This window comes from Schistosoma haematobium, chromosome ZW (genome assembly GCF_000699445.3).
Source record: "Schistosoma haematobium chromosome ZW, whole genome shotgun sequence".
Classification (NCBI taxonomy): Eukaryota; Metazoa; Platyhelminthes; class Trematoda; order Strigeidida; family Schistosomatidae; genus Schistosoma; species Schistosoma haematobium.
The window spans coordinates 60,502,241-60,522,712 of NC_067195.1; the positions used below are offsets into that span (position 1 = coordinate 60,502,241).

Here is a 20,472-nt window from a genome sequence, read left to right on the forward strand (position 1 = left end):
GTATCTTGAAGATATGTTTCAAATGCCATCGTTGTATCGATGAACGCTTGGTCTAAGCTGACTAGCATTCTTAAGAAAAGGCTTAGCTAGGCACACTCACTTGTGATCTGGTGCAGATGCGTGACCGAGCGCCTAGATCCAGATGTGACTATTGAACAGAAACGTGATGGCATCAAATTTCGAAGACTTACAGAGCTATTGATTTCGAGGGGTTATTAACCTCTATATTCTTAATTAAAATCTATGAATAGCCATTGTGTTCATGTTATTCTTATAACGGAACAAGGTTATCGGACGGGCAGATTGGTAAATTGTGGTGTACTAGACAAGGATACCAATAATTCCACAATATTATAAATGGCTTTCGCTTACTCAGTCCGATTTCATTTCGTACTGTAATTCTAAGAAAATAAAGTGCTAAAAACTGTGAGTCGTGATAGTAGCATAGATAACCAGTGTGAATGATGGGTCTAATCTGATTGGGTAGGAAGGGTAACTACCTAGCCTGCATCTAAGTCGCACCTTGTGGTCAATACCTTACCTGGATTGCCCTGTCGCTGCAACCAGACCGCGTGTTTACTATAATGACCCCTGAAAAGGCACAGTTTTACTTCAAAAAATGTATAATGGTAAGAGGCTAGAACTATAAACATTAAAGCCATTGCTCAGTGTGTAAGTTCCTAACGTGCATTCGGTTCATCCATCTCTATCATTCTGTCGACCATTCACTGATTGTCTGTTTAAGATAGAAGCGGTTCACTCTGATAGATAATTAGGCTAAAATAAAGTAATATTTCAGTGGCTTCACAAAGGTAAGTACTAATGAATAGACTGATAGAGATGGTTAATCACTTTGTGACTTTCAAGTTAGCTACAAAGCATTACCGAAATGACAGTGTGTGATAAAACGAACAGAGCATTCAGTACACTGATGTATTAGTTGCGTTGTAAGCTCACTATTCCAACCTAGGAAACTAAATAACCAAAATTACTTTTGACCCATATTTTCTGCGTCTACGACTACCTTCAGAGTTTAAAGAGTAGCTTTATTAAGATCTTAGCAGACATAATCATTAGACCCTCAACTAGTGCATAGAATAATCTTTACATTTGGATGTTACTCCTCAAACAACTTTGGAGGTTTCACACCTTAAAAATAAGCTGTGTTGGGTGAAATAGAGTTGATTATTATAATGGTGTTTATAAGAGCTTAACTATGTCATGAGTAAACAAAATCGAGTGGTGAACTATTGCCAAAACTATATAACGTCATCAAAAATAAGGACATGTTAATCATTTTATCAGCACTTAGGACGAATGTGTCGTCTCATGAATTTGTTTCTATATTTATAAAGAGTACAACGAAATTATTGACGGTTGAAAGGAGCTTTCTTGTGTTTGTTGTCAACTATCAGCGTGCAACGATACAATCTAAGTGGATCATGGTTGGTTATCGTGTTTTTCTCTTTAATGCTTAAGTTTTGGTTTACATTTGCGAGTTTTCCGTTAATTTTTTAAAGCAGTTAGATCCATTTTGAATTCGTAATAAACTTTCCCAGAAGACCAGTTTACTATATATTATGAAACCAGACTATGAAAACTGAACTGACTGCAAATTTTTCGGTTAGATTCTTCAGGTTAAAGGCGAAAGAGGAGACATAGTGGGAGAAAAATCTGGACTATAAAACTAAATTTTCTTGTTTTTCTCACGGCACTCGTGTCTTCCAGTCACCAGTTCGTCTCTTCAAGTTTATTTAATGAAGCATCTCGTCCGCAGGTCCCTCTCTAGGAGATCCAGGATTTATGCGAGATCATCGACAGTACTTGCATAAGACCGTCTGAGGATTTCAAGAAGTATCCAGGATCAGACGCTTGGGTTCCCCTTATCCATTGCTTTGGGAGAACATTCAATGGGAAGTCCTTAGTTTGGAAATATCGAACGGAAATATATTCAAATGTTTCTGCAACACGCGTTTGTTAGTTTAAAAATGTTTCCGATAAGTAGCACCATCAACTGATATTTTCGAGGAGACTCACATCTGCGGGTCAGCAATTCTAGGAAGTTGGGGATTAACCTCATAAATCCCCGTCATGTTCAATTATACCATTAAGTACTAACGTATTTAGGTCAAAAAATATACCAAGCCAAGGGTCATTTGTTTCAGTCATCTACAACTTAGGATCAGGCACATATATACATCGATCCAAGTTGCTACACCTCATTAGCACAACAAGAAAGTCAAATTTATAGAAGTAGTTACTTCAATGGTAATGCTATGTGACTCAAGGCTTGTGGTCTTTTGTGTCACTGTCCGTATTTTTGTGATTTTCACACCATTGGCTTTTAAGCTTACCGAGGCAAAAAAAACTATATAATAGTGGGGGTAGGTATTCCCTACTTGTTTGTAATTAAACTTGTTATGTGATGAAACTGGCCTAAGATTTTAACGTTTATGGGATTTGTGCTTTTTTAGTGACTTATTACACAAATTTATTTTAAAGTTATACAGAACAACAAACTACCTCATGTCGAGATAAATTTCAAAATATACCTGTATTAGCAAAAGTAGTAAGGAGTGGTCGGACGTCTTGGAGCTTGTACACCATAATTAATATAAAAGCTGTGACGTGAGCTAATATTTTATTCATAATCCGGAAAGTTATGGACATTTCTTTCAGTAAGCGAATTCTCCAAGCATTCGATGGAAATTAAAGAGCTTCAGTAGGTTGTATACCATCATTTTCTGGAAATGCTTCTCCTTACTAAACGCTTTTGTACTATTCGAATGTGGTTCTTCTACTTTTGGAAGTTAGGTGTACTCTAGCAATTCTAAGTTGTAGTTCACACTATAGAAGTTCATTTTGACTCAAAGCAAGACTTCATGAAAAAGGCTATAGATATAACTTCTTGAATTGAATGAAAAGTATTTTCATCTGGTCCTACGCTTAATTTGACGTGCATACTGAGTTCTAGTGTCTTTCAAGTTTGATTGGTGACTCATTTAAGTATGTCGAAGTGTCCAACAGATTATTATTGTCTGTCTGTAATCTGGTTGCTTATTCTCTTCATTTTAATTAGCTTTCACTGCAACCAATTTCAATTCTAAGCGCTGGTGCCGATGAAGAAAAGGCAGAAACCGCCCGACTTGTAAGTTTCACTTTAGAATCTTTATTTTAGTCTTCCTTCATTGGAGCCATTGCTATCGGTGATCTTGTTAAGACTACTTTGGGTCCTAAAGGAATGGACAAAATCCTCCTCTCATCCGGAGAAACTGTCGAAGTGACAAATGATGGTGCTACTATTCTGAAGTCAATCGGGGTAGATAATCCTGCAGCTAAGATCCTTGTTGGTATGTTTAATCCTAATTCTGTCTAATATTTATGGCAATTTAGAAATGAGTAAAGTTCAAGATGATGAGGTTGGTGATGGCACAACTTCAGTAACTGTTCTAGCCGCAGAATTATTGCGTGTAAGTTGTTACTATTGATCACTTATTAATGCTGATGACTGTAGTCTTATACGTATATTTGGAATCATTTGGTAGCTCTCGGTGTAAATTAGTTGAACAACTGCTCTTTAACTTCCCTTGCCCTGCGATCTTAATTTTTCAGTCAAATTATACCTTAGTTATGTTATCTAATACCTAATGATAATCTGTTGATGACTATGTGCTGAGGTTGTCTAAATCAGTCAGCTACATCGTAGGACCAGGCACATTTATGCATTGGTCCAAATTACCACTCCTGAAGCAACAACTTGCATTTAGAGGGGGAGAAGCGTATCTCAAACATTCTGGCATTGTTGCTTAGTGCTACCAAAAGACTACATTTTATCAGCGGCTTCACTAAACAGGACTATATCATCTGCGTATTCTAAGTCGTTAAGTGGACCTTCTGGTAGGAGATCAATACCCGAAAATTCAGTCGACGAAAACGTTGTCAAATGTGAAAAATGTAATAAGCCTTTATATGCCTGTTTTTGTGGCGCGTGATAATTATTTCCATAAATTTCGAGAACTCATCCTTGATATATCAGGCAGAAATAATCAACATAGGACGTAATACAAGTATACTAACCCAAGTTGCTACACCACAGGACAGTGATATTAGATTAACAAGATACATACTAAGAATTCGAAATAACAGTATTGTTAACTGTGGTGATATAACTCATGATACAGGATACTAGGTGAACTTTCGTAGAGTAATAAGTATGAAGTATTAAATCTCAAAATCTAGAAAACAGTAGAAAATAAATACATTTAATACGCAAACCGATTTCCGGCCATACCATAGAAGGTATAAATAATCGGTAAGGAATATTGCTTCAAATAGGTAGTCTATATTTCACGGCATAACCTTGGCCAACAGTTACTGAGATCAGGTCTTATTTCGGCTTTTAGCTTTCTTCCAGCCAACATTGCATGTCCAAGTGGGTGGCATCTGGGTGTGCGTAACATCTGTTCTATTTATCTAAGTTTATAAAAAGTCACAATCTTAACCTTGTTCTCATGTTTATTTACAGTTGCACGCCTAATCTTATCGTTAGACACTAGATATCACTATACTGTAGGTATTATCTGTAAACAACTCCCACATTAAAGATTGGTCGCACTAAACCCATTGATCCATTAAATAATCCGGTGACAGAATAATGTGTGGTTCAGTCAGTTAATCATGATGAACATATAACCTGACACAAATATGAGTAGGCTCTGGTCACCGTACCAAATTAACATGATCCAATGAAATCAACATTTATAGCAGATGGGTCGGAATAATATATTCTGAGCGATAATGAGGACTGAATACAATGAAGGTACGTATAAATTAATATTAGAACTTCAGGATCTTTAGGGTGACTAAAAGCATACATCTCAAGAGCGAACAAGTTTAAGCCTTCCACCCAATTTCTCCAAGTACTGATTGCAGTTATTGTTTGGATCCCAACGGGGTAGTTTGCATCCTTAAATACGACTAATGGACTGGTACCTACACCTAATGCTCAAATAGGTAAACTAAGCAAAAAGGAAAGACACCGGGGTTAATATTGTGGTATCGTAGCTCAAAGAACAGGTAATGGTGGCCGTATGTTGCAGTTATGCTCAGATAACCGCCTGTCTCTTGCAAATACTAACCTTAAGCATGAGGGAAAACATCTATTGACATGGCGAGCCCCCAAATCCATCTCAACGTCGCTATCAGCCACCGATGGAGGGGCTCGATAGAAGACTGTCGCTCATTCTAAGCACATGCTTAGATTCAGATTATGTCCTGGTGCGAGCGCGTATTTGCCTGCATCTTACTGGACGTAGGAAAAACGCTGCAAGGAAACCTCCTTGGGCCCTACTTAATGATGGTCAGGCTAAGATTATATTTCAGGGACAACTAGAAAAACAGTTAGGCAGCCATGTATGTGATGCCCACCCCGAGGCAGCATGGAATGATATCCGAAAAACTGTGAAAACAGCAGTGATATCTGCTAGTGCGGTAAACCATAAGGTTGGGGAGAAACACTGGATCTCATCAGCACCTACCGCACTGATAGATGCGCGAAAACTCATTGCATCTGGCTCTTATCATAACGAAGAGCGGAGTCAGCTTAAGCACAAGCTGACAAGAAGTCTACGCAATGACCGTGAACAGTGGTGGGTAGCGAAAGCAAGAGAGATAGAAAAGGCAGCGGCAATAGGTAATAGCAGACAACTGTTGACTTGTTAAGGAAACCGGTATTAGGAACACGACTGTTAGCAAAACAATCTCAGAGGAAGATGGACATATTATACATTCTCAATCCAGGAGATTGGGTCGATGGGCGGAACACTTTGGGGACGCCCCCAAATGCCCTGGTATGGCCGAGAGTGGGGTGGGCCCTCCCTCCCTCTCGAAATGCTCTCACACGGCCACGCGTATACAGCCTCTGCCAGGGAAGTCCTACTCGCTGCCTTTTTGTGGCAGGGGTGTTGTTTACGAAAATGAGAGGACGCTTTAACCGGATTCCAAACCAATAGTGCACATGGTCTCCAGTATCCTGAAGGAACAAATGGCGTATGAACCAATCGTTGGTCACCGGCTACCATGGGACTGCATCTCCTTACGATGCTCCACTGCCTTGTGGATCAGACCTTTAGGTCAAACGCTTCGGGTGTGGTCCCCTAAGAAAACCACCTGTTTCTGTCTGGGCACTCAGGCAGTATCACACACACACACAAATATGGTGTGGCGCATATATATTTGGTGCCCTCTTGTACCAATATTTATGTGTTGAAATAGTATTAATAAAATAACACTTTGGGGACCAGTTCAACTGGCATTCAGCCACACTTCGGTTTCCCACGATCCCCAGTCAACCTGAATGGCAAGTTAATGTAGGTCCTCCGTCTCTTTACGAAGGTGAAAAAGCCATAGGAAATCTGAAGCGAGGGAGTGCAGCAGGCCCTGACAGGTTTACTCCTGAGATTTTTAAGGATGGTAGTTCAGTATTAGCAGTGAGATTAACTGAGGTCTTAGGTAGAATTTGGGAACTGGACGTAATCCCATCTGACTGGTCTCAATCACTGATTGTGCCGGTCTATAAGAAAGGACAAAAGTCTTCTTGTGACAATCACAGAGGAATCAGTTTGACTGATATAGTGTCTAAAATATTAGCTCCAATAATACTTTGACGCCTAACTAAGGCTCGTGAAGAGCAGACTAGAAAAAACCGAGCTGGTTTCCGACCTGGACGTGGTTGTATAGACCAGATATTCACACTACTTTAGGTCCTAGAATATAGACACATTCAGACGCCCCACAATCGTAGTGTTTCTGCACCTTAAGGAGGCATTTGACTCTGTCGATCTTGAGGTTCTATGGCAGTGTTTGCCACTGAAAGGAGTACCAAAGAAGTACATTAACCTTGTAAAGGCTCTCTACTCGAACACAAATGGTCGAGTGAGAGCTTATGGCGAACTGTCATCAGAATTGATTACCTCAAGTGGTGTTCGTCAGGGCTGTCCACTCTCCCCATTCTTGTTCAACTTTGTGGTCGACGTACTTTTAGAGATAACACTCTCCTCATCTAAATTTCCAGGGGTTGAACTTCTACCAGGAGATTCACTCGTTGACTTGGAACATACCGATGACATAGTTCTATTTAGTGAAGACGCTGACAAAATGCAGAGTCTTCTGACCACTCTAAGCAACAGTGCAAACATGTTTGGGATGCGATTCTCCCCCTCGAAATGCAAAATGTTGCTTCAGGATTGGGTGGCATTGGCACTTGAACTAATTATAGTGAGTGAAGTAATTGAGCGTGTCGACCGCTTCACTTGCCTTGGAAGTCTCGTCAGCCCTTGTGGTTTGGTGTGTGACGGAATCTCAGCACGGATACAGAAGGCTCGACTGGGTTTTACCAACTTGCGTCATTTATTGCGTAGGTTAACCAACCAGAGGATGGATTTACTGTGCAGCAGTTCGTTCCGTCCTACTTTATGGCAGTGAAACATGGCCGGTAAGAGTAGATGATATTCGTTGGTTACTAGTTTTCAACCGTACGTGTCTTCGAAACATTGCTCGTATATCCTGGGACCACTGAGTAGGTAATGCAGTTGTTAGGAAATGGGTACTAGGTGAGGATGGCAAATCATTTGATGGATTTGTGACACTTCACCAGTTGAGATGGCTGCGATATGTGTTACGTATGTCCAACCACCGACTGCCCCGACGTGCGATGTTTTATGGTGTAGTAGTAAGTTGGAAGAAAGCTAGGGACGGCCAGTCCAAAACATGGCACAAATCCATGAATTCACTGACAAGTGGATTGAACCATGTTGGCAGGTGTAGGCTACTACCTGGTTGTGATCCGCGATACGATAGCAACCGATGGTTGGAGGCCCTGAATGACATGGCTCAAAATCGTTTGCAGTGGCGCAGGTGCATCCACTTGTTGTGTTCTTCCAAATTCTAATCTTAATTCTTCGTGTCCCTTTTTATCTTTCCAAATTTATTTCACTGTATTATACTCCTTGAATAACATCTTCAAACCGTAATCTTTCCGATTACTGCTTATACTTTTATTACCTCTACCACTATGGAATTTGAATCGACAACTGCATCTCTGTGCTAATGTGGTGTGGCAACTCGAACTGATCTACGTACGTACGAAGTTCTACGTTGTTGCTGACAGATTAACACCTACATCAGCTGACATTTCACATCGAAATAATCAGTGGTTTGGCATATGTAACATATTCCAATAAACCCACTTGATGAAGATTCAAAGCCTCACCAACTGGCTTGTCATTTTTGACAAAACTTCGGCGTTACAAGCAACACTTCGGAAACAGCTGTTATAAATAATCTGCATCCCACACATCAGCTTTCGTAGACTGTTTCGCAGCCGTAGAGTAATACAGTGTGAACTGCTGCATAATATATTCGACTTTTGTTTCACAGGCGGACATCTCGCCTACGCGATAAAAGATGCAAGTTGGCTTGACCCAACTGTGCTTTCTGAATCTGCTGAAATATTGTCAAATACTAGCCCATCAGGGCTGATAAGACGTCCAAGGCAAATAAAGTAGTTAACTATTTGTTGGTGCTTCACAACTGTCTTTGAGATCATATAGTTGGGTTATTAGTAAAATCAGATATGATTCAAATTTAGTCATTTCTGAAGTCTTATTTTGTCTTTTGCGTTAATGAAGAGATATGTTCAGGATTTTTTTCCTTTATATAATCTATAGACCATATGTATCATCTTCATGATCTTTACCTTCTTGGGTTCATTTTCAATTTACAACTTAGTTTGTAATAGGATCTGTGTAGCATTTATAGTAGCTAACAGTGAAGTTTATAGTTTCCTTTTTATATCACTTTGAACATAACTGCTGAATATGTATACGTCTCGTTATGGTATTCCTCTTAAGGCTTAAGCCTAGCACCACCCATCACTCTAAACAATAGTCTTGCCGAAGAAATTTCTGAGTATTAATATGTATTTCTTAGTCGAAAATGGAAAGTGTTTTCAATCTCCAGTTTCCCATTTTCGGAATAAGGTGGGCATTGGAACATATTCACTTAGCAGATAACTGTGTAAGCAAGACGATAAGTTTTAAACTGTAAGAGTTGGAAACACCAGTACAGTTAAATATAGAGATCATAACTCGTGTAGTAAAACTAAATACTGTAGTAGCAGTTTATATTTGGGGTCTTGATAAGTATCATTAACAGGTGTTAGTAATTTCATGAATTTAGCTTTAATTGCGATGCTTTATTTTCATTGTTATTATTTAGGAAGGTGAACAACTAATTGCTGCTAAGCTTCATCCTCAAACTATTGTACAAGGTTGGCGTGAGGCTACTAAACTGGCCTTAGCGGCTCTTGATTCGGCTGCACATCAGTTATCAAACCAATCAGATGCTGAGTTCCGTAACCGTCTGTTAAGTATTGCACGTACAACTTTGAGTTCCAAGCTCCTGACACAACATAAAGAACACTTTGCAAATTTAGCGGTAGATGCTGTTCTTCGTCTCAAAGGTAGTGGAAATCTTGATGCTATTCAAGTAAGGATTTAAAGTTCCTATCATGTTTAACAGATGCCACTCACTCATGAGACTAACTAGACTATTTGATTTACAGATTATTCAGAAGCTGGGTGGAACCATGACTGATTCTTATTTGGATGAAGGCTTTCTTCTGGATAAACGACCTGGTGTAAACCAACCTAAAAGAGTGGAAAACGCCAAAATACTGATCGCCAACACTCCTATGGATGCAGATAAAATTAAAGTATTTGGAAGCAAGATCCAAGTAGATGCTATTTCAAAGGTGGCTGAATTAGAACTAGCCGAAAAGCAAAAAATGAAAGACAAAGTCGACAAAATTTTAAAGCATAACTGTTCAGTATTTATTAATAGGTAAATTGAAATTTCCACCTCTAGGTGTTTTCATGTACCAGGATGTTGTTTTCACCACAAGCTTACATTAACTAAGAAAGTAGTTGATATAAGATGTATTAAAAAATTCGCTTCACTCACGGGTTCAAACTCCTTCAGGTCGAGCGCACATTGCTATGGACTCCCTTACTTAGGACATCTAAAGTGATTTAGTCTGATATTTAAATCCTCAAGTTAACCAAAATAAATATCTGAAACCAAGATAATTCCTATATTCAACTGGACATTGCATAGTGCTAGCTTATTATTAGTAGAGCTATTTTGCTGTATTCTAAATCCAATGTTTTTATAGTCATTCATTTCTGTTTTCCTAAGTATCCAACTTGGCTGTTATCAACTTCTTACATTAAAGCCAATCCGCCTTTGCTACTTTTTTTACACTATCTTTTTTAATTACATGAAAAAGTCCATTACATGTCTTCTTATTCATTATGATTATTATAAGCTTCGTATATTGTATACTGTTACTTCCACTTGTAAAAGTCCCAATACCTGAATTGGTTTAATGTCAACGAGTATGCTATATATATATATATATATATATATATATATATATATATATATATATATATATCGCAAAATGTGAACTTGTAATCTTATTTTCAGGCAGTTAATATATAACTACCCCGAGCAGTTGTTTGCTGATGCTGGTATTATGGCAATTGAGCATGCAGATTTCGAAGGTGTGGAAAGGTTGGCTCTAGTTACTGGTGGAGAAATCGTTTCCACATTCGACTCTCCGGAGACTACAAAATTAGGACATTGTGATTTGATAGAAGAAGTACGTAAACTTTTAATCATTGTTGTTTTAGAACCTCCATCATAATCTAAATTAAATAACTTGTTTGCCCTACTGAGTATGTGAGTTATCTTAACGTTTCTTCCTCTGTAATGTAGCACTGGATGAACGTAACGCCCCTACTTGGTAATAAAACCTTTTTGACTGCCTGAATTTCAAATTTTTAAAAAAATACCAGCTTAACATTTTATAGACCTTTCTCATTTGGCGTTTTTGACTTGATGTATACGATGAAAAATCCTTATTGTATTACAGCAGTTTTAACTGAGCCTTCCAAGATAGATACGATGCTTTGTAATTGTTCATTGAGATGTAGGTACCTTCACACTATCTATATATTTAGTACATTTCAGGACCTTAGTTTTGTGTTGTATAAGTGAATGGGCATCTGTAATGTATGTCACTTTCCATGTAAACCATCCTCTGACGTTTCAATGGAAAATTTTTACAGGTTACATATATTAATTATTGAATTTGGCGCGCTAAGATGTTCTGAAGGTTAAATTCAAGTCAATTAATTTCCAATAATGAAGATTCAAATAACTATGGATTCTGCCAGTGGCGTTACTGATGAGATCAATCTGCGTGGGGTGAAAGTCAAATGGATTTGTACCAATCATAGGCACTTTTTGTTCCATCGTAATATTAGTCTTGCTGTAAAATATATGGTCTACAACTCTTCGGTGAGAGCAGTTTTGCTGTATGTTTGGAGATCTGATCTTCAAGTCACTGATGTTCGGTGACTCTGTTCAATCAATCTAGCAGCAACTTCATAGTTAGACAGATATTCCAGTATATGACTCAGTAACTGACAACTCAGCCTAATCCATTCATCCATAGCTTCACATATTTGTAGTATAGTATCAGCTTAGTAACTGGGATTGAACTCGAAATGCTATTTTTCAATAAAATGTTTAAATATATCTGTACTTGTAAAGACTCATAATGACTATCGATTTCCTTAGTTAGTTTTATTTAATAATTGTTTAACGTCAAAGCTTTTCTGAAAATATTTTATAGCTGCATACGCCTTTATTACTTTATTTATTTTTAACGTTGACTCTAATTATTCATCATTCTCTCAGGTTACAATTGGTGAAGACAAGTTACTTCGATTCAGCGGTGTTGCTATGGGTGAGGCTTGCACGATTGTCTTGAGGGGTGCTACAAAAAGTATCCTGGCAGAAGCAGAACGCTCTCTTCATGACGCTTTATGTGTTTTGGCTCTCACAGTAAAAAATCCCCGGACAGTTTGTGGTGGTGGAGCTATGGAGATGTGGATGGCTGAAGCAGTAGCACAGGGTGCTGCTAAAACACCAGGAAAAATATCTTTAGCTATGGAGTCCTTCGGTCGAGCTTTGAGACGCTTGCCTTCTATAATAGCAGATAATGGTGGTTATGATAGCGCAGACTTGATCTCTCAGTTACGTGCTTCTCATGCAAATGGTGAAAAATCCATGGGTTTGGGTAAGGATTATGAAGTGCGTCTTACTTAAATGTAGGATAACATTTTGTTATCAAGAATTTCATTAAACTAATGCCTTTATTGATAATTATTGAATCATATTACGGTTAACTTTATTAACGAGTATTTGTGAGGTTAGTTTTTCATTTATCTTCTGCTTGTTTTTAGATATGAACAACGGAGTAATTGCCGATATGAATGAACTCGGGATTATTGAATCATATGACGTAAAGCATCATTTGGTGACATCAGCTGCAGAAGCTGCGGAAATGATAATACGTGTAGATGACATCATTAAAGCTGCTCCTCGTCGTCGAGCTCCTCGAAGGCATTAAACAAAATTAGCTTTATCACCAATTGTTTGTGAAGTAAACAATAAATTCATCAGTTGGAATCATGAAATATAAGTTGTTTGTATATTGAATTTTATTTCTTTCATTTAGAAATGTTACTATTATTTACCTTTTTCGGAATGTTTTCTAAGGGTTCGTTTGTTTAATCTGATCAGTGCATTGGAAAACTAATTTAATAATTTAGTATGTCCTACGAATCGTGAATTTAAGATCATTGTTGTGCTATAATAATATGGATGTGAATGTATCTAAGATGAGAATTAATAAAATTATGGAAATCCAAACTTAAAATTTCACATGGATGAATATGTGGTATTCTTGAGGCAGTCAATAATTTCTATACTATGTAATTGCGTGATAACACTACTTGTATTCGGAGGCTTTCAAAATAGTTGATTTCGAAACACTGATGTCATTTTGTTTAATGACAGTTTGAATAGTTGGGATGTTGTTGCTTTACATTATGTACAGGTGTCAGGTTAGTATATTCAATTAGTTAGTCAGATTTAGTATTTAAACCACGTTGTATTCAAGCTAATCACTGTGGCTTGAACGCCCATGCAATATTCCAGCCCTCACACAAATCGAATGACGAATTGTGGTGCATATATTCGTGGTGCCTCTTTGTACGAATGTTTGTATTTAAATAAAGTAATCACCGTGGTTTTATTTACAGCGAGAATGTATTTAAACCCCCATTGAGTTGTAATTAATGATCTGGTTACTAGCTACTGTTTTTGCTTGTAAATATAGGTCAGGAAGATTCCTTATAAACGTAAAGGGCTAATTTATTGAGACGGCGATCTTTCACATTGAGATATCGGCAAACTGAAGTTTGTTTTATCTCTACTGTCTACACCATTGAGAAATACTAATATTTTGCAGTAATAATAAACATCAGCTTCGTAACCACCCAGTTTTGTGATGTAAGTGTTTATGAAATCGGGATCGTATTCACATGGAGGGGAAAGTTGTTTTTAAAGGAGTCGTAAATACTAGCAAAGTATAAACTTCTAGAATGTCCCATAATTTCCCAAAACATAACTTTTAGTCTGTCTTCCCTTGATGAACAAGAATAGGTATTAAATTTCGGAAAACTGAATTCTAAAGACATAAAGCATCTATTTTCTAGACATCCACCAAATGTTATGTAAATAGAGAGTATTTGAACTCAATAATCATTTCACTATCGTTTTCTGATTACTGAAAAAAAGTTTCACTGAATGTTCTCGTTAATAGAATAAAATTCTTTACGATGCTTGACGGCTCATAATGAATTTAGTGATGAACGTTTACGTTCAAAAACTATGTTAGGTAGTTCATTTCCCGGTTTGATCAAGTTTGTAGTTATGTGATGGTACTGTCAATAATCATTTGAAACTCATGATTATATCCTATTTTCTTACTCTTGTTAAAGTGAATTTCTTAAATATATGGTGAGTTACTCCTTTTGATTAGTGGCTAAAAACGCTTCACAGTATTGTGTTGTTGAAAATTTAGGATGCAATAAGTTCAATTATATTCACTCGATTATTTCGGTGATTCGTAGTGTCACGCAGCAGGTAATACTAAGATGGTACTTGGGAATGTCGATGACAAGTAGGAATGGGATGCATTACGTTAGCGCTGGTGATTGTTAGCGTTATGTGCTTTAAATACACTGACTTTATTGATTAATAGTCTTATTGACCGCATCATGACCTTGATGGTTAAAGTTTGTGTTCTCAAGAGTTTTCTCTTCTGCCTAAAAATACCTGTACTGTGATTTATATTCAAGAGGTGAAGATGCTTTAGGTCAATTGTCATTATATTAAGCTAGGATGTGTCCACACTATAGGTGACGGAAACGTCAGTTCAGGATTTTAGATAAGATAATCCAGTAGTCCATACATTTTTAAGTTACGAGTGGTTCGTTTGTTAAGTGGTGCTTTATGTAACAAGTAGTTGCGGTCATTATTGCGTGCTGGCAATGATTTCAAACTAAGATGTGGTAACAACCTCCCTGGTTTTCAGTGGCTCACTAATCAACATCAGTCGTTGGTGGTCAATTGATTTCCAAATTAATAATTCAATGGGAGCAACTGGTAAGTGATAACAGCACTCAAGAGGGCGATACGTTTCTAATGTTCAAGATCTATTCAGTCTTCTAACCACGACAGATGAGAAGTTTCACGAATTTTCCAGAATCTCCCGTGTCGTAATCCTATTCAAATTACGCTGGATGACTAAAGCCAACCAATGAAGTGTACCATCTTAAAATCCAACCTCCAAAAACCACATCTAAATTTAGGATGATTTGAAGAGTTTGGATTTAAATCATTTCCTGATAGGACTTATCTATTAGGTCAATCTTATGTAGTCAAAGAAATATTGAGGAATTTCGCAGTTAATTAAAAGAAAAGCGATCATTTAAGTAATTCTTAGTTTTAATTCAACTCCAGCTTTGCTCAACCAGTTTATCGTCGACTACGAACTCGGATGTGTACTACCAGTTACGCTACTTACGTTTTATGAGTAGTATATCTATTTGGCACATTTTACTTCATGCCATAACAAAATTCATTTAATTCAATCTATAAGAGTATATTATTTCGTAATCAGTTAGTCAGTCGATCAGTAAATCTCAAGTTATGTGTTATTGTCTTTTTGTGTGAGTTTGTTTGCACTGACAGGTGTATTTCAATAACTCACCACCCTACTTATTGGTAGAGACGCTCTTTATTGAGGCATAAAAGTACAGTGCATCAACTTAGAACTTATCTTTTCCTTAAAAAGCCATGATAAAAAAGAGGGTTTTATACACGGATTTAACATGTTCTAACACTATTGGGCAGAAAAAATAAATGAGTTGCAACGGTCTGTATACATATAAAAGTACATACAAAGGTATATTTAATGGCTTCTTTAATGATGTTATTTAACCATAGTGCCTACCCGGATGTGTACTGAGAGTTTTGTCGAACACCAAAACTTATAAAAAGTTTGGAATTCGCTAGAGAAGTGGTAATCCAGTATACAATTAAATTATTAGTAGCTGATTGTCTTTAGGACTATTTCAGTGGGACGATTCCAGGTAGTATATAGTCGATGATTGTGTCGGAAGTGGGTAGTAAACAGAAGTGAGTTATGATATGTCAGAAGATATTCAACAGGATTTTCAATTTCATATACAGTATCAGCAGACCGTAATTCATTTTGATTCGTATGTTTGAAGGATACAACAACTTCAGAACCCTCTGTGAAAATAATATTTTCTTAGTGAAAAAATGTCACGAAATCTATTATTGTAGCATATGACGCTATCTGACTAGTGTTCCCTCTATTTACCCAGTTTATACAACTCTTACAGACATTAGTTATTAGTCCCAGTCTGTCATCGCCAAGTTTACATGGTTCTGTTTAAGTCGAACACCATACCAAGATGGGGTTCCCACTAGAGTATATGGAAGCAGTTAATTTACAATAACGCTTGTAAAGGACGATAGTACCCTTGATATCCCATGTAACAGAGAGTATTTATGTAAAAGCATAGATTTCTTTGTTGTGATTAATATGACTAGTTCTTTTTTAATTAATGTTGGCGTCGGCAATATTTCATTCAGTATAACATTTGATTTGAGTGTGTTGTTTATTCAAGATACGATATTCTTACATTAAATTAAGTTGAGCTATGTTCAGCAGGATATACAGTACGTGATTTGTTATAACTTGGGGTATTTTTTATATATGTGATTGCATTCTAACTAATAATCAAAGTGGATGTTCAGTCAATATAAATTGAGTATGTGTCCGACTACGGTCGTCAGTGGGTTTTGGGTTTAGTAAATCTTCACTTGTACCAGTCTTGATGTTTTTACTTCGCGTCGTGGGAATTGTAGTGGTTCCTTGTTTAACAAATATAAGTAGTAAGCGATTCCAATAACAATTATTGACGATCAGCCATAACAGTAAACAAGTTGACAGATGTAAACATTAGGTGTAAACATAGATAACAAACTGGTGAAAAGACTACCCTACACATTTATGGGTACGTTTTTATCACTTCAGTTATATGTAGGATTACAAAGAAAATGGTTTGTGTCAAAATGTCCGATTGTTTTATTGGTGGAAAAGCTTGCTACCTATTTACAACATGGATTCTTAGAATCTCGACACATCAGTTTAAATAATCTAACAGTCTTTATTCAACTTGGTCTTCGGGAATCAGTTTTAATCCTATACTTCGATATATGGACATTTTTCAGCATTTTTAAACAACAGCCTCGTTTAGACCAATTCAACTATTATGGTGTGAAAATTTTCTGCATATTGGTTGAATTCTTCCTTCGATTAGTTGCTAAATAGTTCAAAAATACTCTACAGGATGTTTATCCTGTTACTATTTGTAGAATTCGAGGTTGTGATATTTGACCTTCGCTACTCAAAGCCACTATAATTAATATCTGCAAAATCTTCAGGATTTGTAAAGCTTTTATTATTATTATTATCTATTCTCGAAAGTGATTCATTTATTCATGATACATTCTGAATTTTCTCTTTCCTGATACTGCTTTTACATTTGTCACACCAGCAATTATATTCTAAACTACCACTGATATTGTGGGGAGATTATATACTTCAATATCGTTAACATTAAAACTGCTATAAAACTTTCCTTTATATTGCTATTCTATGGTTCCATTTCATTGATATTTTGAATGATAGCCTCGAACTGACTAAAGTTATTAAAATTAAGCTACTAGATTCTAAATCGGTTATTGAATGGTGTCGGGTCTACAGTGAAGGTTCTTATCCTTGTTAAATGTGAACTGATGTGTATGTATTGTACTTGACTTAAGTTACAAAACAACTATACACTACTTTTTGATTTTTCAGGGGATATTTACCTATGAAAACTATCTTAAATGACTAATTATTATTGTTATTTTTACTGATTAAATTATTTTAATGGGTTTCGACATTTTATTTCATCTTTTAATGGCAACTGACATATCCTTCCAGCCTATTATGTTATAAACTTTTTAAGGCTTTGTTTAGATTTGTATGATTCAATAAGGTGAATTATACTCCAGATTTATTTTAACACATAGATATTGGTACAAGGAGGCACCAAATACATATGCGCCACACAAATCTCATTTGATATGTGTGAAGGCTGTGATACTGCCCGGGTGCCCAAACCGAAACAGGTGGTTTTCTTAGGGGGCCACACCCGGAACCTTCGACCTGAAGGTCTGACCCACTAGGCAGTGGAGCATCGTAAGGAGATGCAGTCCCATGGAAGCCGGTGACCAACAATTGGTTCATACGCCATTTATTCCTTCAGGATACTGGAGACCATGTGCACCATTGGTTTGGAATCAGGGTTTTCCAACTCCCCTAGATGGACTCCCGTGTCCACGAACCCGGTTAAAGCGCCAAACATTCGCTTTTCGTCCTCTCCTTTTCGTAAACAACACCCTCGCCACGAGAAGGCAGTGAGTAGGACTTCCCTGGCTGAGACTATATATATGTGGTCATGTGAGAGCATTTCGAGAGGGAGAGCAGACTCCCCAATCTCGGCCATACCGTGTTATTTTGGGGCCCAGTAGATTTTCACAAACGGTATTTAAATTATAAAGTTTGGCGATGTCGAAAATACTAAGATGAATGAATCCACTTCATAATTTAGCGCTTATTAATGTCAAATATTAAGAAAAGTAATTAAACACATTATAGTACCGGGTATTGTTTTGGGGCATTACTGTAATTTCTGGGTTGTTTACTGTTTCTGATTTCATTTCGAATTGTTCAGACCATATAATAAGTTTGATTACAGATGAATAAAAGTTTGCCAGGTAGAATAATGGGCGTTTGTAGAACTCACTTTTGTGAACCATCTTAATTAAATAGTTAACGGATTCTTCATAAAATAAATCATAATGGAAAATACTAGATGAAAAACATCCATTGAATTAAGTTTATTATTATACTCAGTTTACCTATGCTAACGTATACATGGTGAAATCATACACATGAATTCATCTCTTAAACATTTTATTCCTCTAAGCTACCTAAATAACAAACACAATAGTTTGTAAAAATACTAGTTTGATTTATTCTTAGATTTCATTTACATTATAAAAGTTATAATTTATTACAAATATCTACTAAGCTTTGTTTATGAGGTTTACGATTGAGTTAAAAAAGAAAACATTACAGTATTATAGGAGGTTTAAGAGAAGTTTTAGATCTTGATTCCTTTCTCGTTGACATTTTTTGTGGCCCGGGATCTGACTCCGGTTTGATCGGACGTATAATCGTTTTTGAATGTTTGCTGTCGAAATACACACCTTGACTATTGTCATATATTATTATCGACTTAAATCGCATTAGTGAATAACGGAATTAAATAAGCCAAAAACAAGAATGGATTTTTGAATCCATATATTTTGTACACTCATTGATCTGGATAGACAATCAGAGAAACGAAGCGAAATGACGCGCGGTGGAGGCGTGTGAGCCAACTTGATTCAATCAAGCGTGAATCTATATTTCTAGTCACACAAAAATAAGCTACAGGCATGTGATGAGTATGATAAGATATACACACATATATGTTCATATGAAAACAGTTAGGGTTGATACGTGAATAATTAACAAGATCAAAACATGACTCAATAAGAATGGATAAATTGGTTTATTCACAAGCTAGAATAAGCTATATGGGCTTAACATAGCAACCAACACTTCACATCTAATTTATAAGTAGACTGAAATATGTAATGAATTTACACCAAAATTATCAACATCACTGATTAAACAGTTTGATCATAATTATCATTTAAGAACAAAAATCATTCAGATCATTTACACATACACAACAGAACATTCTTAGTTAATGTTCACTAATCAGTTAGTCTAATATTAAAATTAGATTATACTAAAAGTCAATTATCACTAAGGTAATGATTGATATTCTTGAAGTAATAAATAGTTTAATTGTTATAGTTTCCAGTTTCATTTCATTATTAATACTTTTACTTGGCTTGGAGTGTCTCTCTTTTTTTCAAATTTCTGAATAACTTTTTACTACATTTAATTTACTTTGTGTTCATTCTATTGACTAAAACTATTTAATTTTCATTAATTTCTGAAATAAAAATCTCTCATTATGAATTACATACTGGAACTATTCAACTTCATATTACAAGGAGAACGTAATTATTATTATTAGTTTAACAGATAATTCAAAATGTTTTTTTTTCTTGTTTAAAACAGAAATGACAAACAGAAAGAAAGAAATGGAAGATTGTTTGATTGATAGTTACCTGAATAATTGAATGAAATGTATAAAACAATATGCTTATATTTATCATGTACTTCACAATATAGATTGATGTACTAATGCTGATGCTATATATACATTTTCTTTTTACAGAAATAGATGTGAGATAGTAGTTCACTGAAGACAATGGTGGATGTGTCGCTCAATTTCGTGGATTAGTTGAAATTAGACATTAACACCGTTAGATGATGGCTCAGTGGTCTAGTGGTTAAGTGCTGACGCGCGAAACCAGTAGGTCTTGGGTTCAAATCTCGTAGGGGGTGAGGTCGTGGATGTGCACTGCTGAGGAGTCCCACAATAGGACGAAACGGCCTTCTAGTGCTTACAGGTGTTCCATGGTGGTCTAACTTCAACTGACTCATGATCTTAACTATTGAAATTACTATAATATCCACAAAACCCATCTGATATTTTTCTTAAACAGTTAAATATAGACAAAGATGTTTTATTTGACTGAAAGAACAAAGAACAAATACCAGATTGTATCAAGTTTTATTCTCATATCTTATTGAAGTGGTTAGTTATGAATATAAAAGTAAAAAGAGGTTAGTTTGAACATTTTGTGACTGAATAAAATGAAGATTATGTC

General features: G+C 36.4%; 1 protein-coding gene across 2 annotated transcripts; it reads left to right on the forward strand.

The window, feature by feature from the left end:
- The first annotated feature begins 1,170 nt into the window (after window positions 1–1,170).
- Window positions 1,171–15,645, forward strand: CCT2_1 (T-complex protein 1 subunit beta). Of its 2 annotated transcripts, XM_051211946.1 has the most exons (9): window positions 1,171–1,445; window positions 3,080–3,148; window positions 3,179–3,350; window positions 3,394–3,470; window positions 9,277–9,546; window positions 9,623–9,900; window positions 10,546–10,720; window positions 11,824–12,205; window positions 12,372–15,645. In XM_051211946.1, exons 1-9 carry the CDS (start codon window positions 1,287–1,289, stop codon window positions 12,536–12,538), a joined length of 1,749 nt encoding a protein of 582 aa, XP_051072068.1. In that variant the 5' UTR covers window positions 1,171–1,286; the 3' UTR covers window positions 12,539–15,645. The 2 variants fall into 2 exon arrangements, with proteins under 2 accessions (XP_051072068.1, XP_051072069.1); XM_051211947.1 differs by having other exon boundaries at window positions 1,401–1,445; window positions 3,080–3,350; window positions 12,372–15,559.
- Window positions 15,646–20,472: the final 4,827 nt, after the last annotated feature.